General features: G+C 62.7%; 2 protein-coding genes across 8 annotated transcripts in view; one reads left to right on the top strand and one right to left on the bottom strand.

Annotated features, from left to right (window-relative positions):
- LOC141985552 (phosphofurin acidic cluster sorting protein 2-like) overlaps positions 1-11,106 on the top strand; it is a 136,071-nt gene extending 124,965 nt beyond the window's left edge. For 2 of the 6 annotated variants that reach the window (XM_074949791.1, XM_074949788.1), the window contains exons 15-25: positions 1,604-1,710; positions 2,270-2,424; positions 2,596-2,706; positions 4,872-4,974; positions 6,392-6,424; positions 7,056-7,098; positions 7,243-7,285; positions 7,703-7,844; positions 8,371-8,594; positions 8,729-8,842; positions 9,798-11,102. In XM_074949791.1, the coding sequence (XP_074805892.1) occupies positions 1,604-1,710; positions 2,270-2,424; positions 2,596-2,706; positions 4,872-4,974; positions 6,392-6,424; positions 7,056-7,098; positions 7,243-7,285; positions 7,703-7,844; positions 8,371-8,594; positions 8,729-8,842; positions 9,798-9,913 (1,191 nt within the window). In that variant the 3' untranslated portion in view covers positions 9,914-11,102. Of the gene's footprint in view, positions 1-1,603; positions 1,711-2,269; positions 2,425-2,595; positions 2,707-4,871; positions 4,975-6,391; positions 6,425-7,055; positions 7,099-7,242; positions 7,286-7,702; positions 7,845-8,370; positions 8,595-8,728; positions 8,843-9,797 lie in introns of all 6 variants that reach the window. The other 4 variants (XM_074949789.1, XM_074949794.1, XM_074949790.1 and 1 more) reach the window with 4 other exon arrangements.
- CUL7 (cullin 7) overlaps positions 3,749-24,688 on the bottom strand; it is a 44,560-nt gene continuing 23,620 nt past the window's right edge. For both annotated transcript variants that reach the window (XM_074949786.1, XM_074949787.1), the window contains exons 15-31: positions 24,030-24,120; positions 23,760-23,931; positions 22,931-23,036; positions 20,058-20,153; positions 18,662-18,837; positions 18,259-18,392; positions 17,991-18,176; positions 17,096-17,211; positions 15,948-16,130; positions 15,320-15,477; positions 14,782-14,995; positions 14,253-14,424; positions 13,644-13,792; positions 12,908-13,025; positions 12,245-12,441; positions 11,886-12,166; positions 3,749-4,954 (exon numbers count right to left, since the gene is read on the bottom strand). In XM_074949786.1, coding sequence (XP_074805887.1) covers positions 4,927-4,954; positions 11,886-12,166; positions 12,245-12,441; positions 12,908-13,025; positions 13,644-13,792; positions 14,253-14,424; positions 14,782-14,995; positions 15,320-15,477; positions 15,948-16,130; positions 17,096-17,211; positions 17,991-18,176; positions 18,259-18,392; positions 18,662-18,837; positions 20,058-20,153; positions 22,931-23,036; positions 23,760-23,931; positions 24,030-24,120 — 2,577 coding nt within the window. In that variant the 3' untranslated portion in view covers positions 3,749-4,926. The remainder of the gene's footprint in view (positions 4,955-11,885; positions 12,167-12,244; positions 12,442-12,907; positions 13,026-13,643; positions 13,793-14,252; positions 14,425-14,781; positions 14,996-15,319; positions 15,478-15,947; positions 16,131-17,095; positions 17,212-17,990; positions 18,177-18,258; positions 18,393-18,661; positions 18,838-20,057; positions 20,154-22,930; positions 23,037-23,759; positions 23,932-24,029; positions 24,121-24,688) is intronic.

Below are 24,688 nucleotides of genomic sequence, written 5' to 3'. Positions count from 1 at the left end.
GGTTTCCAGGCTAGGGCCCTATGTCCTTTGTCCTCGCTTGGGGGTAGCCACTGGAGAACAAGACCAGGAATAGCATCAGTGCCTTCGGAACCATGTATTACACGACAGCGCAATAGGCGACCAGGAGAGACGGGCAAAACATTTTGGTTTATTGAGAACCAAGGAGGTCCTGGCTGTGACACAGGCCCCCCCCCTCCCAGCTGGAGAGGGTAAAATTGTCAATAATCGTGCGGAAAAGGCAGAAGTGTTCAGTGACTGTTTCCGGGCTGGAGCTGAAAAGGAACCAGGGCGATGGGCTCGTGTCACATGTGGAGGACGACATGCTTTCCAGTCCAGCAGTCGCCGAGGAGGATTAAACACCATCTGCCAGGGACGAACGATTTTAAAACAGCAGGTCTGGAGAACTTGTACTCAAGAGTCTTAAAAGAGTTGACTGAGGAGATCTCTGATGCTAATTTCGAATAAATCTTGGAATACCTGGGAAATTCCAGAAGCCCAGATGAGGGCTGATGTTGGGCCAATATTCAAAAAGGGCAGGTGGGATTAGCTGGCTAGCTGTGGTCTGGTTAGCCTGACATCAGTCCCATGCAATGTCATGGAAGAGCTGAGATGGGATCCAATTGCTAATGAAGGATAGGTATATAATTAATGTCAGGCAAGGTGGGTTTCTGGCAAGCAGATCTTGTCAAACATCCCTGATTTCCGTCTCTGATGGGGTTACAAGTTTGGTTGATAAAGGTAACGGCAGAGATGTAACATACTGAGACTTCGGGAAGGCGTTTGACTCAGCTCCACATGACACACCGGTTCACAGACCTAGCCCAGCCTCGCGAGAGCCCTCGTTAAATGGACTAAGAACGAGTTGCCTGTCATCCCTGGGGACTCCTCGCTGGATGGGCGAGTTTCTGGCGGGATTCCTCAGGGCTCGGGAACACTTGCTGCTGTTGTGCCCCAGGGAGCTAGCGAGACGGAGCCGGGAGGCAATTTTACCTCCTCCTCTGGCATTGGCGCGGCCAGTACTGGGGTCTGCCATTGGAAACGGGCGAGGGGCAGAGAAGAGCCAGTGAAACGATTGGAGGGCTGGAGAAAACGCCTCACAGTGAGACTGACAGCCCAGGCTGCCCAGATGGTTAGAGGGGAGCTAGAGGGGTGACTAGATTACAGTGGGGAAGTGGGGGAGAAAATGCCAGGTCCGAAAGGAACTTCAGGGGCCCCTCCCCAAGCTGGGAGAATGGGCAGGCTGTTGGGAGCGATCGGCGAGCCTGTCTGTCCTGGAGACGTTTCTGCCGGGTATGCCTGCCCCTCCCCGCCCCCGTGCTGGAAATGCCCTGCCCCCATGGGAACGGAGTCTCTGGGTCCAACCTCCTCCCGCCGTGCAGCACAGCTCCCACGGGGGCCCTGGGGTAGGGGCCTGGCGCAGATACCCCCGAGAGAGGGATGCCTCTAGAACTGCTCCTACCCAGTGCCGGGTCCTGGATGAACTGGAGACACTGGGGGGAGAGAAGAAACATGTGCATGGGCTCGGGCTGCCATGGGTCCCACAGGCTGGGCTGCCTGGAGCGGGGCTTCAGCCCCTGCCTTCTCTCTGGCTTTGTCTTGACAGTACTTGAGCGAGCAGCTCCAGGCGCACAAACAACCCGTCGTCTCCACCTGGTCTGTGGCCGACGTCCAGGCTGCCTTCAACACCATCGTCGCCCGCATCCAGAGATAGTGAGTGCAGCTGGGCAGGGTAGGGGGCGGGCCCTGAGCAGGGTGGGGTGGAGACTGGCTCTGGGCGCGGGGGCTGGCCCCAGGCAGTGTGGGATGTAGCAGGGGGCTGGCTCTGGGGCCAGACCCTGGCCGGGGTGGGGTGGGGTGGGGGAAGGGCCTGGCCCAGATAGCACTGGAGCAGGCTCAACGACTTGCAGTGAGGGAGGGGTTTGAAGGAGAAGTGCATGGATGCTGGGGGTCTGACTGTGCACCATCGCAGGATTGGGCCCTGAGTGCATGGGCTGGGAGTAGGGATGGGCTGCCCGCATGTGTCCCAGCTGGGTGTTGACACTGGACCCTAATGATGGTGGTGTCAGTCTCAACACTGAGAACTCATGGCTGCTCCCCATAAGCCACAGTGGGTCGCTGAGCAGTGAGGCAGGACGCAGCAGACCTGCCCATGGGGAGCTGTGCCCTTCATCTGGGCTGCGTGGGGGGAGTGGCTTTGTCTCCATGGGTAGCGTCTGTCCTGGCCCCTGCGTGGCTCTGAGTCTCTCAGGGGTTTCTCTTCCCTCTGCAGCTGTAACTGCAACTCTCACATGCCTCCCCCAGTCAAAGTGGCCGTGGCGGGAGACCAGAGCTACCTGAGTGTCGTGTTGCGGCTCTTCGTGGAGCAGCTGGCCAGCAAGACCCCCGACTGGCTGAACTACCTCCGCTTCCTCGTGGTGCCACTGGGTAAGAGCCGCCCGCTGGTCACCCCAGTTCCGGGGTGAAGGGGCTGCAGGGCCCCCCCGAAGGCTGCCCACGTGGGGGAGAGGCGGCAGCAGCCCGGGCGTCAGCAAGCTCCGCTCCTGGGAGCAGCCAGGGTCTGTTCCAGCTGCGTCACGGCCTCCGTCTCCTTGGCAGGCTCTCACCCGCTGGCCAAGTACCTGGCGTCCGTGGATGGGAGGTACAGCGCGCTCTTCCTGGACACGGCATGGAGGGAGCTGTTCAGCCGGGCCGAGCCCCCCAGCGCAGGTGAGCAGCGGGGCGTCCAGGCGGTGCCAGCTCTGGGCTGTGTGGGCAGCTGGCGGTGTGCTCAGCCCTGCCCTTTGTTACCAGATTTGTCCATTTGTCACGGAGTGTGGGGGAGTCCGGGCCCTGCACCCCTCTTCCTGGGATTCACTGAGACTCTCAGCCAGCCAGTAAAACAGAAGGTTTATTGGACAACAGGAACACAGTCCAAAGCAGAGCTTGTGGGTACAACCAGGACCCCTCAGTCAAGTCCTTCTGGGGGAGCAGGGAGCTTAGACCCCAGCCCTGGGGTTCCCTGCGTTCCTCCACCCAGCCCCAAACTGAAACTAAACCCCCCCAGCAGGCTCCCTCCTGCAGCCTCTGTCCAGTTTCCCGGGCAGAGGTGTCATCTCCCCCTCCCCCCCCCCCCCCCCGGCTCAGGTGACAGGCTCTCAGGTCTCCCATCCCCACGGCACATTCCCAGGTCAACACTCCCCCCTCCCTTCTGCGTCACATCGTCACACCATTACTTTGGGGTTCACTCATTTATTAGGATTACTCTTCTGTGGGGGGAAGGGGGGGTTCTGTAATTCTATCAACGTCCTGCTTGTGCCACGTGTGTTCTCACACGGAGCTCTGCTTCTCCCTGCTGCAAGTTCCCTCCCAGTGGAGCTGTCCTGCCGGACCGAGGTTCCCCAGCGCTGGGTTCCTCCTGCCCCAGGATCAGACGAACACACACATTAACAGGGCGCGTCTGAGAGGACCAGGTTAATTAGCACTCTCAAGCTGACCCCTTATATGTCCCTGGACTCAGCAGACACTTCCAAGCTGTTACCCTCATATGGCCCAGGGTAGCACATCCCTATCCCCACTTTCACATTACAATTGTTCTGGTCGTAACCCACTTGATGAGCAAAACCCCCAGGATTGTTGGGCGCTGCAGGGATCTTTAGCTTAGGTACAAGAAGCGTTGCTGCAGAGCGAATGGGGAAGCCAAAAAACACCCATGCCGGGGGTTGAGAGAAGCAACCAGCTTAACCATGAAAGTTATTTATTGCCAGGTAATAACCAGAGGGGAGCCAAACAAACAAAACAGGGATAATAATAAATTTAACTTCAATTTGATTACAAAAGTCAGGTTTAGAAAACTCTAACTGATCCCACCAGTCAGGGTCAGAAGACTAGACCAAGAGAGAGAGAGCTGGGTTCTCGCCACTCCGTGAAGCTGGAATCGATCGGGGGTCCCAGGTGGTGGTGGTAGCTGAGGGTCCAGAGTGCTGGAGCCAGGCCGAGCCCCCAGCAAGATCAGTCAGGAGAAGATGAAGTCCCAGTGGAACTGCTGCAGAGTTTGGATCCAGGCATCAGAGCACTTCCTTGAGCGTGGGTCGGGGGTTTTGTGGGGAAAGAACAGTGGTTCAAGGGAGAACACTAGGTTTGTTTATGGATAAACTGATGGCTCAAGGAAGGATCCCAAAATTGTTTTGTTCAGGCTAGACAATAGGAACCGCTCATTCCTGGCTGTGGGCGGTGTTCCTTCCAGGGAGCCCACAATGCAGTTAGATAGCTTCAGTATTTTGGCTACCAATAAAGGATTTTTTACTAGAATTGGTCTGATAACGACTGAGCTGGGTGTGTGCAGGCGTGGGTTCGTTAACATCTGGAGCAGAGATCCCCCATCATGCAGTGCTTCCCTGCTTTTCTGGTCCCAGAGTTCAGTGCGGTTCTTGCCTTGGAATTTCTCTTCTCCATTCTGTGTGCTAATGGGGATGCCCCCCTGTCCCATCTTCAGGAGGGACGGATAGCTCAGTGGTTTGAGCATTGGCCTGCTAAACCCAGGGTTGTGAGTTCAATCCTTGAGGGGGCCATTTAGGGACATGGGGCAACTATGGGGGATTGGTCCTGCTTTGAGCAGGGGGTTGGACTAGATGACCTCCTGAGGTCCCTCCCAACCCTGATATTCTATGATGCAAATGAGGTGAGGGGAGTTGCCTTAATCCTGTCACCCTTGTCCAGAGGGGTTTAGGTGCATCTCCGATGGCCTTTTCATTGCTTTTTGTAAGTCTGTCTTCTGATCAGCTTTGGTTCAAGCAGAGGCTGGGGGGGAAGTCTTCCGTGAGTCAGGCAGGCTGGGTACTGCGCCCTGGTTCCTTGAGAACACAGAGCTGAGAGATAACACCTTGCCTCCCCAGACACCGTGGACGTCCCTGGCCGCATGGCTCAGTTCATTGCAGGAGCCAGCCAGTCTCACCAGCTGCCCATCTCCGAGGCCATGCTGACATACAAACAGAAGAGGTGAGAGCAGGAGTGAGTGCACAGGCCCCTGCAAAGGGCACGACCAGCTCAGACCCGGGGGCACGGGCAGTCTCCCTGGACACCAACCAGCCTTTCCAGCCACTGCCGAGGGCCCTTCCCCAGCCAGATCCGGGGCCTTGGCACTTTGAATCCCAGCTGGGTGGCCCCCGGTTTATGCAGTGCCACAGGGAACTGTCTGAACTAGCCGGGTGGCAGAAGAAAGGCCAGCAGGCTCGGATGGGCAGGGCTGGGGGAGGGGAGGACTGGCCGAGCCCTATGCTGGACGAGCTGGGGTCCCCCAAACCGATGCAGGGTCTCCTGTGCAGTCCCCTTCTCAGCTGGTGCCCCCCCCCCCAGTGTGTGAGTGGCAGAAGCAGCCACAGGAGCCCTGAGCGGAGATGCCCAGACAAATGCCACGCTGTGCCCTTCCTGCCCGGCCTGCCTTTGCGGGGGCCCAGGCAGAGAGCAGGGGTGACCCTTCCCTCCGGGGCCTCGTTTCTGATCAGAGCTCCGTACAGCCCCGTGCACTCCCCCTGCTCCCCAGCGGGGCACCGATAGCTCTCGTTCTCTCACGCTGCTGGCCCTTGGGGGGCGTGCCCAGCGCTGGGCACAGCAGCGTTCCCCATGTGCAGCAGGTTGGGTATCAGCTGTCTGCTGCCCGGGCTTTCTGGGTCATCTGCCAGGCGGGAGCGTGGCTGGGGACGTGGGCAGCCCAGCTGCTTGGATGCCGGCTTCTGGGCTGGGCACTGGGCTCCCCGGCCTTTGCTGGCACACCCAAGGACTTAATCCTGCTACGCAGTGGGGCCAGGAATGTGAGCTGCGGGCGGAAGGCGGAGCAGCGTGGCCAGCTGGGGAAAAGCCCACGGAGCTACCGACTAACCTGCCTCATTCAGAGAAACCCAGGGCTGGGACAGCAGGGGGAGTGGGGGGCACAGGCAGAGCTGGGGGGGGAGCCCAGGGCTGCACTAGCAGGGGGCTGCGGGTTGGGAGTGGGGGGAACAGGCAGGGGAGCCTAGGATAACAGGCTGCGGTCGGGAGTGAGGGGCACCGTAGAGCTGGGGGGAGCCCAGGCTAGCAGGGGCTGCGGGTCGGTTGTGGGGGGGCACAGGCAGACCTGGGGGGAGCCCAGGCTAGCAGGGGGTTGAGGGGCAATGCTAGCCCCTGGGCAGAGCACTGGGAGGTACCAAGGCCATTTTCACGGTTTCTGTCCTGGCAGGGTTGGGGGTGTGTGTGCAGGGATTCACGCAAATCGTGTCCCCCCGCAGGGGTCAGCCCCTTGAATCGGCCCTGGAGCCGTCTTGCCCCTGGGGGGTGGGCTGTGCGTGGGGGTTGGGACTGCGCCCGCCAGGGGCCGGCTGTTGGCGCGTGTCCCAGCAGCGCGCTCACCTCTCCCTTCTCTTGGTTTGTGGCACCCAAGGAAGAGAAGCCTCTATTTTGATTTTTATATCAGGTACTGGCCCGTGGCTTGCTGCGTTGTTGCCTCATTGCGTGTCCCTCCGTCCCATAGAACCAGTGCCCCCTGCCCGCCCCTCGGCTCCCCTCTGCCCTGGAGCAGGGCCCGGCCCAGGCTTTGCATGTGAACTCACTTCCCTGCAGTAGCTGTGCGGGGTGTGGGGGGAGCCCCTGCAGCCCCCCTGCGCTGCTCCCTGTTTGTCGCTATCCCTGCTCCTCCCCTGCCCTCCCCACTAGCCTGACCCTGGGCTGCAGCGTCGGGCGGGTGCTGTGCATGTAGGGGACGGGGCAGCGCCCGGGGACACTCCAGCCCCGCAGTGCTCTGCTCCTGGTGGGGTGAACAATTTGGGGGCTCCCCCTGCCAGCCGGGAGGGCTGGGCACTGCCCTGTGTGGCGAACAATTCGGGGGCTGCCCCTGCTAGCTGGGGGGGGCTGGGTACTGCCCTTGTGGTGAATGACTAGGGGCTCCCCCTGCCAGCCAGGAGGGCCAGGCATGGCCCTGCAGAAAGCCTTGCTCAGCCCGTAGGTGGCAAGGCAGGGTCCTGCCCGGTGGACTGGCACCCCGAAGGCAGCAGCGTGCTCCCTGCAGCGGGTTTGCCGTCTGACCTTTCCGCTCTTCCCTCGCTTAGCCCAGACGACGACTCCTGCCAGAAGTTTGTGCCATTTGTCGGGGTGAGTGTCTGATGGTAAGGGGGGGGGGGTGCAGGCACCGCACGCCAGCCCTGCCAGGCGCATGGACACTGGGGGGGGGGGGCCAGTAGGGGGGGGGGCTGGCCGCAGGGCCAAGGCAGGTGTCTAAGGTCTCTCTGTCTGCAGGTGGTGAAGGTGGGGCTCGTGGAACAGTGCTTCAGCGCCTCAGGTGAGCCCGCCCTGCGTCCCAGAGCCACGGGGCTGGGCAGCTGCCTGGCTGGCTGTGCCCCTCAATGCCAGGCTGCGTTTCACTGCTCCGGGCTCTGCCTCTTCCCCGCTGAGCAGGGGGCACCCAGCTCGGATCCACCCAGGACAGCAGGGACCCCTCTGGTGGGGAACCCCAAGGCCCCCCCCCCAAGCCCTGCTACAGCCTCGGCTGGCCAAGGGAGCTGGGAAGGTCCCATCTACACCCCTCAGGGCCAGAGCACCAGGACTGCCCGAAGGGAGACGCACCAGTGGTGAGCCCTGGCTGTGAGTGCCCATCCTGCCCCCGCACAGAGCCACAGGCAATGGGGTGTCATGGCCTTCTGCCCCCGAGCAGCCCCCCTCGCCCCTCTAACTTGGCCCTGCCTTTCCCTCATCCTAGTGGACTCTGACGATGCCACGGTCTGCACCAGTTCCCTGCTGAGCTCCACACCTCCAGCCGGCGCAGGGACCCCCCACAGCAAGGAGGCCATGGGCACCCCGCCGCCCTCCCCGTCCGTCAGCAGCAGCCTTTCGGGGGCTGGGTGAGGCTCCGCCAGGGGGACTGGAGGGAGGCCAGCAGAGTTAATGTCCCTGGGGACCGGGCACAGCAGCCTTGTTAACCGTTTCCTTGCTGCTCACTCCAGCAGAGCCAGCCACGCTCCTCTGTCCCAGCAGGAGGCAGCGAGAGCCCGGGGCTGGCGGGTTCAGCATCCTCTGCGTCCCCCCACGCCCTGGCCCAGAAGGGAGGGGGCCCAGGCTGTGCTGGGTGGAATACACGCTGCCAGGCAGTGAGGGGCGGGGGCTGTGCCACACACAGCCAGACCCCCGGGCCCGAGACTCTTCGGCTGTTAAATGAAAGCAGAGATTGCAGGCAATGGGCCCAGGCCCCTTGGGCCACATGGGTGACGCCCATGGGGAGGAGGGGCTGGAGCTGGCTGTGGGGCAGCGGGACCCAGAAGGGGGCCAATGGCTGGTGCGAGGCAAGGAGGGGATGGGAATGGTGTGGCGAGGCCCAGCGCTGAGGGGCGGAGCGTGGCCTGGTGCTATGTGGCTGTGGTTGTTGCCCAGGTCCCTGAGCCCCGGCATGGAGGTGATGGGCCTGCAGGTCGACTACTGGACAACCCAGGGGCCGGAGAAGAAGAAGGAGGGAGAGAAGCGGGAGATGGGCTTGAAGAACACGCTGAAGAGCAACTTTCGATCCCTGCAGGTCAGCCGCGTGCCCAGCCCCGGGGAGCTGGTCCCCCCCACCACCATGGCCATGACCGTGGTCACCAAGGAGAAGAACAAGAAAGGTAACAGCTGGCAAAGGTCCATGCGGCCCCCGGGCAGGGCCTGCACTCCTGTACCAACCCTGGAGGGGGCAGAGAGTCCCTGCCTTGCTCCCCTGGCAGGGCTGGGTCGAAGAGTCTTTGCTTTCTTCTCCCAGTGATGTTCCTGAGTAAGAAACCCAAGGAGAAGGACCTGGAGCCCAAAAGCCAAGTCATCGAAGGGATTACGCGCCTGATCTGTACGGCTAAGCACCAGAACACCATGCTCCGAGGTGAGGGCAGCCCAGCACCCTAAATCCCTAGTGCCCAGCTTCTCTGGCACCATGCCACACCCCTCCAGAGAGCCCACCAGGCCAACAGCTCTGCCCCACTGCTCGGACACCGGCAGGCTGCAGCATGCGCTGGGCCACAGGGCTGGCTGAGCTCTGCCCGAGTCTCTCTCTCCCCCTGGCCTAGCTGTGCACTCTGAGCCCTGCCTGGCCCTCGCTGAGCCGCGGCCGCGCTCTGAGCACAGTTAACAGAACTCTGAGGACCATTAGGAAAGGGCTAGATCCTACAACAGGAAATATCCTCTTGCCTCTATAAATCCATGGTATGCCCACATCTTGGATACTGCATGCTGTTGGCCTTGGAACAGATTCAGAAAAGGGCAACAAAAATGTTTAGGGGGATGGAATGGCTGCCGTATGAGGAAAGATTAATTAGACTGAGACTTTTCAGCTTGGAAAAGAGATGACTAAGGGGGGGATAGGATAGAGGTCTATAAAATCATGACTGGTGTGGAGAAAGTGAATGAGGAAGTGTTATTTACTCCTTCTCATAACACGAGAACTAGAGGCCACCAAATGAAATTAATAGGCAGCAGGTTTAAAACAAACAAAGTATTCTTTTTTCATATAATGCACAGTCAACCTGTGGAACTCCTTGCCAGGGGATGTTGTGAAGGCCAAGACTATAAGAGGGCTCAAAAAAGAACGAGATAAGTTCATGGGGGATGGGTCCAACAATGACTATTAGCCAGGATGGGCAGGGATGGTGTCCCTAGCCTCTGTTTGCCAGAAACTGGGAATGGGCAACAGGGGAGGATCACTTGATGATTCCCTGTTCTGTTCATTCCCTCTGGGGGCACCTGGCCACTGTTGGCAGACAGGATACTGGGCTAGATGGACCATTGCTCTGACCCAGTGTGGCCGCTCTTATGTTCTGCGCTCTGCTCTCTCCTCTCAGTGTCCATCGATGGCGTGGAGTGGAACGATGTGAAGTTCTTCCAGCTAGCAGCGCAGTGGCCAACACATGTCAAGCATCTCCCCGTGGGCATCTTTGGCTACTCGAAGAACGTGTGAGCCAGCCGGGCAGCCAGGACTCTGCTGAGTGTGGCAGGAGGAGGCGATGTCCATGGCCTGTCGCTTCTGCTGAGCACTGGGGGAGGTTCCTGCTGCCCAGCTCCAGGTGCTGTGCCCTGGCCGTTCCCACTCTGTTTCTCTCCCCCCTGGGCCTTTTAACATGCACCTAGAACTGGTGCAACAGGGGGATCCACGTGGTGCCCAAGCCAGCCTCCCACCAGCCAGGGGTCCCACCCTCAGGAAGGGAGGGGGACTGGGAGCTACTGGAGGGAGTCTTACTGGGGCTGTGCCTGGGGGAGCAGAACAGGCTGCTCTGGCTCCCGCCCGGAGGCCAGCTCAGCCAGGCGCACCCTACGGCAAGAGCCTAACTCAGTTGCCCCCTTTCAGAAGCACCAGGGCCCCACTGGCAGCTCCAGGGAGTGAGGGGTCTCTGCCCCACCCTGCCATTTTGGTTAGGGGCTGTCACCCTTTGCTCAAGGGCCCGGTGAGCCTGGGCTCAGGGCCCTGCAGCACCCCAGAGGCCATGGGGCTGCAGGGCTGAGCCTGGGCCCAGCTCCCCCCCCCCCCATGCTAGGGAACACTGGACCAGCTGAGGCTCACCTAGAGCTGCATGGAGGAAGCCATGAATGTGGCAGGTGGGGGCCTCCTCCACCATCAGCGGTGGGGCCCCAGCCCTAGGAAGAGCGAGGGGGGAGCTGTGCCTGCAGCAGAACTGCCTGGGGGGCAGTGTGCTTGGCAGTGCCCATGCTGCCCTGTGCGCTGCAGTGAGGTCCCAGGCACTGGCCCGGGGGAGCAGAAAGCTGGGCTGGCCCAGCTGTGCCCTCAGTGCCGGGAGTCAGCACCTAGCCAGTCTGAGCTGCAGCCCATTACTACATCAGCCCCCCACCCCTGTCCTTGGCACCCCCTGCCCAGAAATGCTAGGAGCAGGCCCACCTGCTGCTCCGGAGCAGGCTGGGCTGCAGATGGGGGGACCCTGGGCACGGCTGTGTCTTTCCGTTTACTGCTGGCCTGGGGTTCACAGTAGCGTGGTAGCCCTGGCACTGGGCTGATGTCACACTCCTGCCCTCCGCCTGGAAGGCTCCAAGCCCAGCCCCTCGGAGCCCTGGGCGCGTTACCCTGTTTTTTTACAAGATTCTATTTTTTTTAAACTTACTGTATGGTTGCTTTTCTGGATTAATTTTAATAAATTAATGCTGGTACCACTGTGACTGGGGTGCAGGGTGCGTGCAGCTGGGCCCTGGGCTGGAAGGTGGTGCAGAGCCCCTCAGCCAGGGCCGCTGCTGCCTCCCACCCAGCTGCGTTCTGGTAGGCGAGAACCCCCCATGTGGTGGGCACTGGGACTTGGGGGCCTACAAACCATGCATGGCTGTCGCCTGGCATCTGCAGCAGCCATGCCCAGTGCACAACCCCCAGGAGACAGCGTGCCAGCCAGTGCGGGGCCAGGAATACCAAGCCCAGCTCTAGGGACCTGCCTTCAACACTGACCCCCCCCCCCCCCCCCCCGGGCACATGGAGCCAGCGCACAAGGGGGAATCAGGAGCTGCCGATGGAGCCGGACCTCAGGGAGGGGGACTGCTCCGTTCTGCCCCAGCCCAGCTTTAAGATCCTCAGCCAGCTGCCTGAACCCTAGTGCGGGGTGGTGGCACCAGCCGCACCAGGGCAAGGGAGGGAGTCCCTCTAGCTGTGCCCAAGCCCTGGCCGCTGGCGGTGAGGTGCAAGCTCTGCTGTTCCCTGGTAGGGCCCAGGACTGTGGGCACAGATCAGCACAGTAGTTTTATGTAAATTAAAACCCCCAAGCCCTTGGGAATAGTGTCTCATGCTCCAGGGGCCGTGGCTGGGCCCAGGCCAGGCTGCTCTCCTGGCTCAAGCACTGGGCAGCCGATGCCCTGCCTGTGGCTGATGGCTCCGGCACTCCCCCGGTGCAGTGTCTGTGCCCGCCTGGCCTGCGCACACAGCCCTGCTCCGCTTCTACCTGAAGGTGGAGAAGGTCTGTCTCCTCTCGGCGCAGGCTGCGTTGGGCATCGTCTTGATCTCCACGGTCTGGAAGGTGACTTGGGGCGGGCGCTGCGGGGGCGGGGAGGGCGTGGGCTCCACGGAGACGTACGCCAGCAGCTGGGGGTTCTCCTCCTGGCGCCGCAGGTAGCCCTGGCTCAGCAGGTGCAGGATGCAGGACAGCACGTCCGTGCTGCTGCAGCAAAAGCTGAGGAACTGCAGGGCGGGGCCAGACTCCCGTTGCTGACAGGCGTCGATCACCTGGAGGGAGAGGGCAGAGTTACCCCGACGCTGCCCGGGCACGGAGCCGCGCGGCCGCTCCCCTGCCAGGACCCGTACCCTGAACACCAGGTTATCGATGTGCAGCTCCTTCTCCCCTTTCAGGATCTGGATGATGAGGCAGCAGATGATGTTCCTCTTCCTCTCCAGGGTGCTTCCCTCGTCATCCTCCACGTTCAGGTACGTCTGCTGCGGGAGCAGCCACAGGCGCTGGCCAGCCGCCCGCGCCAGGGCCGCCTCGTTCAGCCGCAGGACGCCTGGGACGGACACAGCCGCGCTCAGCCACGCCCAGGGAGCGGCTCCTCCAGCCCCTCCCATGTCCCCCCCCGGCAGCCCTGCTTGGGGACCAGCCCCAGCCCCTTCCATCTACCCCCCTGGACCTGCTTGGGGACCAGCCCCAGCCCCTCCCATGTACCCAACCCCTGGCCCTTCTTGGGAACCACCCCCAACCCCCCCACCCCACACACAGACACCAGCCCAATTCTCCCCTCCCCCCAGCCAACCCTGCTTGGGGACTGGCCACTCCAGATGCAAACCCCCTTCCGGCTCACAGACAAACCCCTGCTCCCTGGCATCTGCTCTGGGACCAGCCCAGCCCGGCCAACCCTCCATACCCCCCAACCAGGCCCAGCATAGGGGCTCCATCCCCATCTGTGGTCCCCTTCTTCAGGAACCACCCAGGGACAGGGCTCAACTGCCCCTCCCCAGTCTCCCCATATGCACCCTCCTGAGGCAGGCTCTGGGTCAGGATCCCGGCCTCTCCCGTCAGAGGTTTCAGCGCATGGCTCAGCAGGACAGGAGACAGCCCTGTGGCCTGGGCCAGGGTCTCCACAGCAACTTCCTGCGGAGCAAAGGAGACAGGAAGTGAATACGCAGGGGCAGGGCCATGGTGATGGGGCAACAGCTCTGGGGGCCGGGACAGGGCAAGTGGGCCAGGTGTCTTGGGGCCACGGGGCAAGGTTGCTGGGGGCTGTGAGGGAGGGGCCGGAGTGATTGCACTGGGGCGAGGTCGCTGGGGTCCATGGTGATGGGGGAAGGTGCTGGGGCCGTGGCAATGGGGGGGGGGGGGTATCAGAGGCTGGGGCGATAGGAGGTTTGTGGGGGGGGCGCCAGCCAAGGGGCTGTGGTACCGCATTGGGGGACTGAGGGGCAAAGGGGAGAGAGAACAGCACCGATTCCTCTGGCACAAGCCACACGGGACACTGCGGCTGCTTTGCAGCGGCTCCTGGGTCACAGGGGGGCAGGGACCGGGCTGTGGAGAAAAAAGAGTCCAGGGGCTGGGGGTCACTGCCTGGGCGGGGGAGGGACAGAGGGTCTCTGCCCCATATGGATGAGCTGGGGGGAAGTTCTCCCTGTGTTGCGAGGACAGGAGGGGTCTGTGGCCAGGTTGGGGGTTCTCACCCCCAGGGGGGAGCTGGGGGCAGCTCCAGGACGCCGGGGGAGGAGAGGGGGGTCCCACCTGGGCGCTGTTGAAGCCCAGCAGAATGTACATCTGCAGGGTGGAGACGTGCAGGGTGGTGCTGCCCGCAAACCGGAGCTCCGCGTGGCCCAGCCACGTCCACTGCAGCCGCCGCGGCTTCGTGTGCTCCAGGCCAAACCGGCTCTGACCTGCAAGAGACGCGGCCAGTCCCAGCAGAGCCACCAGAGGGCTGGGCCCCCGGGGTCCTCAGCCAGCCGGGGCTGTGCCCCCCTAGCCACACGCCCCTAGGCAGGGCTGCAGCTTACCCCACGGATTGCCAGCCTGCCCAACCCCAGCCACACGCCCCCAGGCAGGGCTGGAGCTCACCCCACTGCTCGCCAGCCTGGCCCAGCACCAGCAGCTGCCCCAGGAGTCACGGCCACGGCCACGGCCAGGGGTTTCACTGCTGCGTCCGACACCCCCCACACACACACACAACCTCCAGCCCAGTGCAGTGACCCTAGAGCCCTGCCCCCCATCCCCTGCGGAGCGACCCGAACAGCCCTGTCCCCCACCCCCGGTGCTCTCCGCCACCACCATGGGGCACAGTGACAGCCCCCCCAAGCCCCTGCTCGGCCTAGTCGGCCCCACCCCAGCACCCAGACTCACTGTTGGTGTAGAAGTCGGCAAACCGTGCCAAGTAGCCCCCAAGGGGCCGCGGGAAACATCTGCTGGGATCCTCCAGGTAGCAGAGCGGGGAGACGGTCCAGCAGCGCGGGGACAGGGCCAGCACCTTCACCTCCAGCTCCTCCTCCAGCGCGGCCGGCTCCTCCGCCATCGCCTGGGGACGGGAGCAGGGGTGTCAGGGACCAGGCTCCCGCCAGGGGCTCGTCTGCAGCACCCCCTGGGAACGGAGGGGGCACCGCGCAGACCCCACCCCACCCTGCTTGGGGGCCCACCGCATCCCCCCGCCCCTTGGGAACAGAGAGGGCACTGGGCAGACCCTGCCCCGCCAGGGCATTTCACTGCTTCCCCCCGCCCCCCTGGGAAGGAAAGGGGCCCCGGGCAGACCCTGCCCCGCCAGGGCGTTTCACTGCTTCCCCCCACCCTCCTGGGAAGGGAGGGGGCCCCGGGCAGACCCCGCCCCCCTGGGAAGGGAGTGGGCCCCAGGCAGACCCCGCCCCACCCGGGGGCTCACCGCGTCCTCCTGGCCCGCGTCCAGCTCCAGCAGGCGCTTGTCGAGCTGCTGCAGCTGGAAGAGGTGGAATTGCTGCTGCAGCTCCTCCGACTCGCTCAGACTCTTCAGCATCTGCTGGGGGAAGCGATTGGGGAAGCAGAGCCCGATCTGCTCCACGACGGCCCGTTCCAGCCACACGTTCCCCTGGGCCAGGAGCCGGTCGCCCAGGTAATACCTGCAACGGCCGCCGGCGTCAGGGCGGGGCCCAGAGCCCCCGACTGCCTCCCCACAAACCCACCCCGGCCCCTAGACCTGGAGCCACCCCCAATTCCCATCCCGGAACCCCCCCGGGACCCTCCCTGCCTTTGCTATGGCCTGGAGCAGGGCTCTGGGGCTGCTGATCGGAGTCTGGCGGGACTTTGGGGAGCCCACGGCCCGAGCCGAGCCAGAGCCCCCATGACAAGCCAGGCACCAGCACTCGCAGACTTGGCAGGCCCAAGACAGAGCCCAGGCCGGGCGTGGGGCCTAGCGCCCCACTCCCCCGGCTGGGGCCGCTCACCGGTAGAAGTGCTCAAAGGTGTTGGCGAGCTCCAGGCCGGAGAGGAAGAGGATGGGCTCCAGGCTCTGCTGTAGCCGGTGCAGCGACTCCACGTTGGCCGTGTCCCTCTGGCTCTCCTGGATCCGCTGGTCGATGTAGCGAGCAAACTGCTCACTCACCTGCAGGGGAGAGCGCCAGCTGCCAGGGGCCTTCTCGGGGTGGCTCCCCACGGCAGGGAGTCCCCATGGAGGCTCAGGGGACACTCACATGGAGAGGGGTGATGGGAGGGCTCCAGGGGAGGGAACAGTCCTGCAGAGGGGGAGGGGCCACTCCCTAGGAGCTGGGGTCATTCCCAGGGGTCACCCCACCCGTGGAGACAGGGAGGCAGAATGGGGGAGGTGGGGACGTGGGAGCTGCGTGTCTGGGCGGTGGGCAAGGGGGCGCGAGGGGCTCGCTCCCTCTCAGGGCCCAGGGCTGTTGGAGCAGGAGCGGACTAGACGGCCTCAAGACAGCAGGGGTAACCGGCAGAGACCCCCACGCACCTGGGCCCCCTCACACCTGGCTCCAGGCCGACCAGCCTGGCAGCTCTGCTGGGCCCCAGGCTCGTCCCGCAGGGCCAGGCCAGCCCCACGGCAGCCCCCCCACTCACGTGCATGGCCGTCAGGAAGGAGAGCTGCAGCAGGCCCCCGGAGAAGCCCTGCCGCAGGGCCAGCGTGAAGGCCGTCTGCTGCCCGAACAGCTCCTCCATGGCGCGGCGCAGGCCCAGGTAGAGACGGCAGTACCGCTCCACGAAGTCCGGCCCCTGCCACGCCGACTCCAGGAACCGCTTCACCTGTGCGGGGCAGGCAGCCCACGGTTACAGGCCGGCGGGGAGGGCCCTGGGGGAGCCCTGGGGGGAGTACAGGCCGGGACGGGCGTGGGGAGGGACCCAAGGGGGTCCAGGCTGGGCTGAGCGCCGGGAGGGGACAGGCTGGGGTGTCTGTGGGGGGCAGGATGGGTGTGCGGGGGGGATGGGACATGACAGACACAGGGAGTGGCCCGGGGGGATGGGCTGACCAGCCACAGGGGGTAGAGGGTAGGCCGGGCATGGGGGCAGCCCCGAGGGTGGGGAGGGTCCCAGGGGGACAGGTCGGGCCAGGCATGGGGAGGGCCCTCCGCATCTAGTGTCCCACGGGCTTCATGGGCCTGGGGCAGGAGCCGCAGAGACAGAGGTGGATGGGGCCCTGCTCCCCCCACGCAGGGTGGGGTGGGGGATGGGCAGCAGATACACACAGCACAATGCTCCCCCCACCCCTGCTGCTGCACCTCGCCCCCCACACACCTCCTGCTGCACCAGCCCCCCTCCCCCGTCGCCCCCCCGCTGCTGCACCAGCCCCCCTCCCCCGTCACCCCCCCGCACACCTGCTGCTGCACCAGCCCCCCTCGTCGCCCCCCCACATCTGCTGCTGCACCACGCCCCCCATCAGCCCCCCCACACCTGCTGCTGCCCCAGCCCCCCTCCCCCGTCGCCCCCCCCACACCTGCTGCTGCACCACACCCCCCATCAGCCCCCCCACCCCTGCTGCTGCACCAGCCCCCCTCCCCCATCGCCCCCCCCACACCTGCTGCTGCACCACGCCCCCTCCCCCGTCGCCCCCCGCACACCTGCTGCTGCACCACGCCCCCCATCGCCCCCCCACCCCTGCTGCTGCACCTCGCCCCCCACACACCTCCTGCTGCACCACGCCCCCTCCCCCGTCACCCCCCCGCACACCTCCTGCTGCACCAGCCCCCCTCCCCCATCACCCCCCCGCACACCTGCTCCTGCACCACGCCCCTCCAGCACTGCGTAATCCCCGTAAGGCTGCTGGGCTTCTTCCCCGACACCTTGGCGGCCCCGGAGCTCGTCTCCTTTTTCTTCCCATTCTTCCCATCTGCCAAGGGGGAGCCGACGTGAGGGCAACGCCCGGGGGGCAGGGCGGGGGCAGCGCCAGCATGAGCAGCCTCCCCCACCCCAAAGCTGCCTGTGGGGCGTGGGCTGGGCCCGACCCTCCCAGCGCTCCCACGGAGAGGGCAGCTCACTGGCAGTTGGCAGGGGTGGCTGGGAGCCCCCTGTCCACATGGGCCCGGCTCAGCCCCACATGGTCACTGAGTGTGTGTGTGTGCGGGGGCTGCAGGGGCCAAGCCTGGAGCTCAGGGCGCGTAGCAGCCAGCCAGTCCCGGGCACCCTGGTGCGCAGACCCCGGGGCAGCGGAGTAGCCACCCCCGGCCAGGATCCTGCCCCCTACAACAGGGCTGGCCCCTGCCGGCTCTGCCTGTGGGCACCAGACCCACGGATCTGAGGGCTGGGCTAGGCCCCCATGTCTCTGTCTCCTACACCCAGCCGGCTCTGCTGAGCCAGCCGCCCAGGGCCTTGAGGACCAGCCTCTACCGCGCCAGGCCCAGGGGCTGCCCGCCAGCCCCGCAGAGCCCTCTCCCACGTCACCCCGCCTGCGGGTGCCAGGCACACACAGGGTCGTGCCGAGCTGCAGCGCCAGTGCCCGGCCCTGGCAGCAGGACGTGCCAAAGGCAGCCCAGAGAGTCCTTACCCGTAGGGACCCCTCTCCCCACCCAGCCTCGGGCAGCACCCCAGGGCCTCCTCCCCCAGCCCCACCCTGGGACCCGGCCCACTTCCTGCCTGGCCCCAAAGCCCCGCTGGGGGAGGGGCCCTTACTGGCTTTGACCGGGGCTCTCAGCTCCTCGGGCTCCGGGCTGCCGGGGTCCACGTGCACCAGCAGGTGGCTCAGGCGCCGCACGCGGGAATTGAAGATGGTGGCGCGGCTCTTGGCGCGTCGGGCCGTCTCCAGGTTCTCCAGGTACTCGCTCAGGAGCCAGGCCAGGGGGCTGACGCCGCTGGGATCTGCAAGGCCAGAGGGGGAGGCTGAGCCAGTCGGGCCGGGCAGGCTGGGGGCAGCGGGGAACCGGGCAGGGGGAAACGGTACCTGGGCTGGTGATGCTCTGCACCAAGGGATTGATTAGGGCTTCCCAGCAGGTCCTGCCCAGAGCCTGGGCCGCCTCATCATCGGGAAGGAAGCGATCGGCGAACACCTGCTCGTGCTGCAGGGCGCAGTTCAGCCTGCAAAAGCAGAGACACCCGCACCAGTCACTGGCGGGGCCCTGGGGCCTTGTCAGCATGGGGGGGCAGATCCGGGGTACAGACACACAGGGCAGGGCACTGCCAAGGGCCATGGCCAGCGCTGGAGGGAGAAGAGGGGTACAGCCCCAGGTACAGCCACACTCAGGGCAGGGCACTGCCCGTGGGGGACCCCGGGCACAGACACAAGGGGCAAGGCACTGTCCAGGGCTCTGGTCAGCGCTGTGGGGGACCCCGCGGACAGGCCTCACCTGTTGAAGAGCTGCAGCAGCTGCATGCGCTCGTCCGTGATCTCCTGGCACCACGTGTGTGCCTGGGTAGTGTAGAAGAGGTACGTGCGCCGGCACAGCTGCTCCTTGAAGATGGGCCAGAAGGTGGGCTTGGGCCCCAGGATCTCGATGCCACGCACGCGCGTGTCAATACCCCCCTGCAGGGGGCACAAACCTCCCTGGTTAGACGTGGGCCCGCCAGGCCTGGAGCTGACCGAGCGACTCCCACAGGGTGCCCCTGGGCCAGGCCTCTCGCTGCCCGTAGAGCCCCTGCGGGGGGTGAGGGAGGCCAGGGACCGGCTCGGCTGCACACAGGGACGGGGGTGTGATGTTGCACACCATGTGCTTCATGGAAATATGCTTGTCAGTGTGACTATGATGTAACTGGGATATGCTTTATGCAAAAGGTCTCTTGTAAGGTATCATAACAAAGATTATAACCTACTGACTATGTTCCTCCAACTTGTATGCATGTATCATTCGTGTATCTGAAGCTAGAAATATGAAGTATAACTCTCTATATATGTATAACTCATATAACCATGTCACATGATACTGGAATCTATCTTAAATCTGTTGCTTTTCCATTTAGAAGGAGGGGTGGGGACCCAGAGAGACAAAAGATTCCTGCCTTGTGCCAAAGCTAGAAAAGGGGGTGGAGCAGGACAAAAGGGGCTGCCAGTCATGAGAAAACCCCTAGTTATCACCTAACATGTCTGCTGGAACTAACAAGGACTGTACCGGGGAAAGGATTGGACCCAGACCAGGAAGGAGTCTAGTCTGTGAAAGAAGCTTATTGGAACATCTCTGAGGGTGAGATATTACCTGTAATCAGTTTCTTAATGTATTAGGCTTAGACTTGCGTGTTTTTCCCACATTTTGCTTGATGACTTACTTTGTTCTGTCTGTTATTACATGAAACCACTTAAATCCTACTTTTTATACTTAATAAAATCACTTTTGTTTATTGATAAACCCAGAGTAAGTGATTAATACCTGGGAGAGCAAACAGCTGTGCATCTCTCTCTCTTAGTGTTATAGAAGGCGGACAATTTATGAGTTTACCCTGTATAAGCTTTATACAGAGTAAAACGGATTCATTCGGGGTTTCGATCCCATTGGGAGCTGGACATCTGAGTGCTGGAGACAGGAGTACCTGCTGCGTGGTTTTCAGTTAAAGCCTGAAGCTTTGGAGGAGCGGCCCAGACCCTGGGTCTGTGTTGCAGCAGGCTAGTGTGTCTGGCTCAACAAGGCAGGGTTCTGGAGTCCCAAGCTGGCAGGGAAAAGGGGCTCAGAGGTAATTTCAGCACATCAGGGGACAGTCCCAAGGGGGTCTCTGTGACCGAACTCATCACAGGGGGCCCGCCAGTGCACCCACCTGCTGGCAGCGCTTGATCTTGATTTGGATGATGGGCCAGAAGCGGGTCAGGTTCTCCAGGAGGATCACTCTGCTGGCCGAGGGCATGACATTCACCTGGGGAGGCAGGGAGAGCCGCATCCCTCAGACACGGAAATGGCGAGGCTGTGAGAGATCCCACCCCGCCCCGCAGGAGTGTTGTCCAGGCCCAGCCCCCAGAGCCACGTGAGGCAAAGCCGTGGGGTTAGTGGCGTGCAGGAACATGGGCCCCAAAGGGACGGGCGAGGAGACGACCAGCAGCTGGGACGTAAGTGGCAGCTTCCCAGCGGGGGTTGGACTGGCCAGCAAAGCCTCTGCCGCTCCGTCAGGCAGCCCCAGGGCCCCCCCCAGCCACACCTGGGGAGATCAGAGAAACCATGGCTCTGCTGGAGCAGTGAGACGCGCTGTTGGATCATATTAAAGAAGTTCTGTATTAAAATCACAAATGAGTTTGATTCCCCATAGTTTAAATTCCAGGGTATTACTAATTAAGAGGTCTCTTGGGTTTTGGTACTGTTTCTCTCCCTCTATGTGTGAAACTTGCAAGCTGCTAATTGTGTTAGTACATTCTAAGACAGAATCTGTTCTCAAAGCAATTCACAGAGACTCAAAGCAATACTCTAACAACAGAAACAGCACCCAGAGACTCCCCGCCCTTTTGTTGTATTAACAATTGTGATTAAAATAGAGATAGAGGATGTATGTGGACGGATGCTTGGTGTGGATAACAACTGAATGATCAGGGAGGTGCCAGCCTAAGAATCCAGTGTCCATCGGCTGAAGAAGGCGTCAAGTGGAAATAACCAGAGGACCCCCGGAGGGCAGACTGGAATCCACCCAACAGCCTCAAGAATGGGAGAACCAAAGAACAAGATAACTTCTTGGAGCCGTCAGGAATGTGCTATCTGCTGATTGATTCAGCAACAGCATGATGAAGCAATTCCCATAGACTGGCATAGGAAGAAATTCCTATAAAAATAGACTCTTAAAAAGTGAGAACTTTGGGGTCTGATTCTGCAAACCAACTTCCAGGAGCATCAGATGAGCATCTGACAAGGCCCTGCTCCCTCCTCATGTCCAGGCCACCTGGCCAGTGGCTTGGCATGAGCAACTCTAAGGCTGGTAACTATGATGACAACCTTGCAGAACCTCTGTGTGTGTGTGTGTGTGTGTGTGTGTGTGAATAAATATGAGATTGAATGGAATGTTATAGCTATAACTAACTGCTTACTATGATAACAACCTTGCAGAACCTGTGTGTGTGTGTGTGTGTGTTTGTATGAATGAATGAGTGAATAAAGATGAGATTGAATGGAATGTTACAGCTGTAACTAACTGCTTACTATGATTCTTTCTGTATTCACAATAAATGTGGTATTTTGCCTTTTTCCCTTTAATAAGATCCTGCTGGTTTTTAATTTATTGGTACAACAGCGCCAGCCCTCTCCACCACTTCCTGCTGCCCCCTCCCGGCATGGCCACTGGGAGACCAGCCCCTGGGAGCTCCACCGTGCTCCGGAGCTGCCGTCAACCCCCCGGGAGCAGCCGCAGAGACCACAGCCAACGGGGATCGAGGGGTGTCGCCGGGCACGGGAACTGGCTGACAGCCACCAACCAGTGGCCCAGCGAGCCCTGCGGGCACCCAGCACCTAGTGCCAAAGGCATCCGACTGAGACGCAGATCTCCCGCTGTGCCCCTTGGGCTCCCAGCCCAAGTGGTGCTACTGAGCCAGCGTCATGCCCCACTCCCAGCGCCCAGGGGGCTGTGACTGACCCTGCTGCGTCCGCATGCAGCCAGCCGAGCAGGTTCCAGCACTGCCAGCCCCAGCGCCCACATCAGGCTCAACCACTGGGTTTGGAGCTGGGGGGGGGGCGGCGGGTGTCCCAATTTCCAGCTTTTCTCTGCAGCAGGGGGGGGGGGGGGGGAAGGGGGAGCCTCGCTTGGGAAGTGACAGGCAGGATTCTCATGGAATCACCGGCCCCCAGGAGCCACGGCTTGAAGAGACCAGCCGTGCCGAGAGCCGGCACCAGCACCGTCACTGTTAGTGCCCCGCGCACCCGGCTGGCTGCTGGCACGGATGTACATGCTGCTCCCACTAGGAACGCGCAGGGCTGCCTCTCTGCCCCGCCCACCCCCCTGCCCCTCCCCAGTGACCTCCTGGGACTCAGTGCTGCCTCAGAGGCCAGAAGGCGGCTCCCCAGCTCCTCTCGGTCCCTCTTCTGCTCTACAGCCACGTGCAGCGGAGACCCTGGCACACCCTAAGCTAGGCAGACGGCCCGGCGCAGACGGCCCGGCCCAGACAGCGCCGCTGGGTTCTGGGTAGAGGTTTCCCAGGGCAGCTCACTCGGGTCTGAGGAAGCAGAGGGCGGGAGGGCGGCAGGGTCTAGCAGCAGAAACGGGAGCAGCTAGGACACGGCAGGCTGTGCCAGGCCTGCATGGGGCGGATGAGGAGCAGGACAGGAGGGGAAGCCGGGACTTGGTCACTGGGGTGTCTTGATCCTCCCACTGGAGCAGCTGATCCTGGCCAGCGCTGGAGACGGACCCTGAGCTCGGGGCCCTGCCCTGCTCCTCCCCTCCTAGGAGAGCGCTGGTGACGTGCCCGCCAGGATAGGGCCTACAGGCCTGGGGCTGGCGACTCCCTGCGCCTCGGGTGCTGGCTGCCCCCCAATTCCACGGCAGTCGTCCCCCCGCAGCCTGGGCCAGGCTGCCCCAGCTCCACTGAACAGCAGAGATGGGTGCTGGCAGGTGCGAAGCTCTCAGCCTGCACCCGCCCTGCTAGGGAGCCCCCAAGCCACAGGACCCCCACTCCCTGCAGCTCCCCCTTTTCTGTCCGGGGCGGCCTGGGCCACACTCACCGTATTGAGCTCAGTGCTGATGCTGGCCGGGTTCTCTCCTCCCATGACCACGATCCGGGCTGGCATGTAGCTGGAATCCTCGCTGGCCACCACCAGGCTCATCTGCCTGCAGCCAGGGAGAGCCACAGCGTTGGCACTGGCCCATTTCTGGGGTTGTGCTCCAGCCTGAGCCTAGGGTGCCCATCCCGAGGGGCATGTCCGCCAGCGGGTCAGAGCCTCACATGGCCGCCGGTCCTAACGGGAGCCCCTGAGCCCCCTGGCCCAGCTCCTGGGGGCTGCACCTGGCGCTTCATGGCTCTGGGCCCACAGTGCCTCCAGACATTCCAGCAGGGAGCATGGCGCCTGGGGACACAGACAAGTCCCTGCATGGCTGGCTACTGGAAGGGGAACCCACCCCAGCCTGAGCCAGGGAACCGGCATGTGCAGTCTCCCTGTGCCGCCTCGGGCACCTGGCTACCCCTCGCCAAATTGTTACCTGCCCTGCCCACCTGATCCCGCCCCCATCCCCGGGACACTCCTTCGACACCCTGGGCAGCCAGCCACCCACCCCCCTACCCACCTGATCCCACCCCCATCCCCGGGACACTCCTTCGACACCCTGGGCAGCCAGCCACCCACCCCCCTACCCACCTGATCCCACCCCCATCCCCGGGAACACCCCTTTGCCACCCCGGGCACCTTGCCACTCCTCGCCAAATCGTTACCCGGGCCCAACCCCCTCCCATGGCTACCTGATCCCTCCCCCACCACTGGGACACGCTCTTTGCCACCCAGCACACACAGCCACACCCCTGCCCCGGGGGGCCAGTACCCACAGCCCCCGCCCCACCTGACCACCACGCCGCGGTGCATGTAGATGTTGATGTAGTGCGAGCCGGTGCTGCCGTTGGACTCCCAGTAGCTCTTGGGGTTCCTGTCCGTCAGCTTGTTGGCTCGGTGGGGGTTAGAGGAAACCTCCAGCTTCTCCCAGCACTTGTCCTCCTTCACTTCCACGCTGGAGCCTGCAGGGAGAGGGGACAGCGCTGAAGGGACCTGGGGGGCCACCTGGGCGGGGCACAGCTGGGGCAGAGGGGCCCCGGGCGACCGCCCCAGCACTGACCCTGGCAGAGGTTGCGCAGGAAGACGTCGAAGAAGGGGATGTTGATGGGCTGGTGACTCCGTCTGTGCTCCTCAATCTGACCCAGCACCATCTGGAAGAGAGGGGGGTGCAAAGCATCAATGGGGGGAGCCACCTGACACCCCTTCGCCACTGCCCGATCGCTGGACTCTGGGCAGCAACCAGCCCCTGAGGAATGCAGCCCCACAGGTGGGGTGGGGGAAGCTGAGTGAACTGGCTCCAGAGAGAGCCTCTGCCCCATGGCCACTCCCCCCACGGCCATTCCCTCCCTGCCCACCCCCTTCCAGAGACCACCAACCCCTCCCCCTGCCTGCAGGCCACTCCCTGGTCACCCCTTCCAGATACCACCAACCTCTGTGACACTCTGTACCCCACATGACACCCTGTACTCCATGTTCACCACTTTTATATGGTTATGTTATATTTTGTACAAAGTAAGTGTTGTGAGGTATCATTTGAAAATTCATAAACTGCTGAACATCATTGTGCTGTTAAGATGTGTGTAACAACACTGTGTGTAAAGCTATGAGATTTTACTGCATGATTGTTACTGAACTATGGTACTGTTTTGGGTAATGCCCACAAACTAATTTTTCAGAGACAAAGACACCCTAGCATGCCAGCAAAGTACCAAAGAGCCA

Source organism: Natator depressus, chromosome 3, assembly GCF_965152275.1.
Source record: "Natator depressus isolate rNatDep1 chromosome 3, rNatDep2.hap1, whole genome shotgun sequence".
Taxonomy (NCBI): domain Eukaryota; kingdom Metazoa; phylum Chordata; order Testudines; family Cheloniidae; genus Natator; species Natator depressus.
This window is presented reverse-complemented; position numbering and strand designations above follow the sequence as displayed.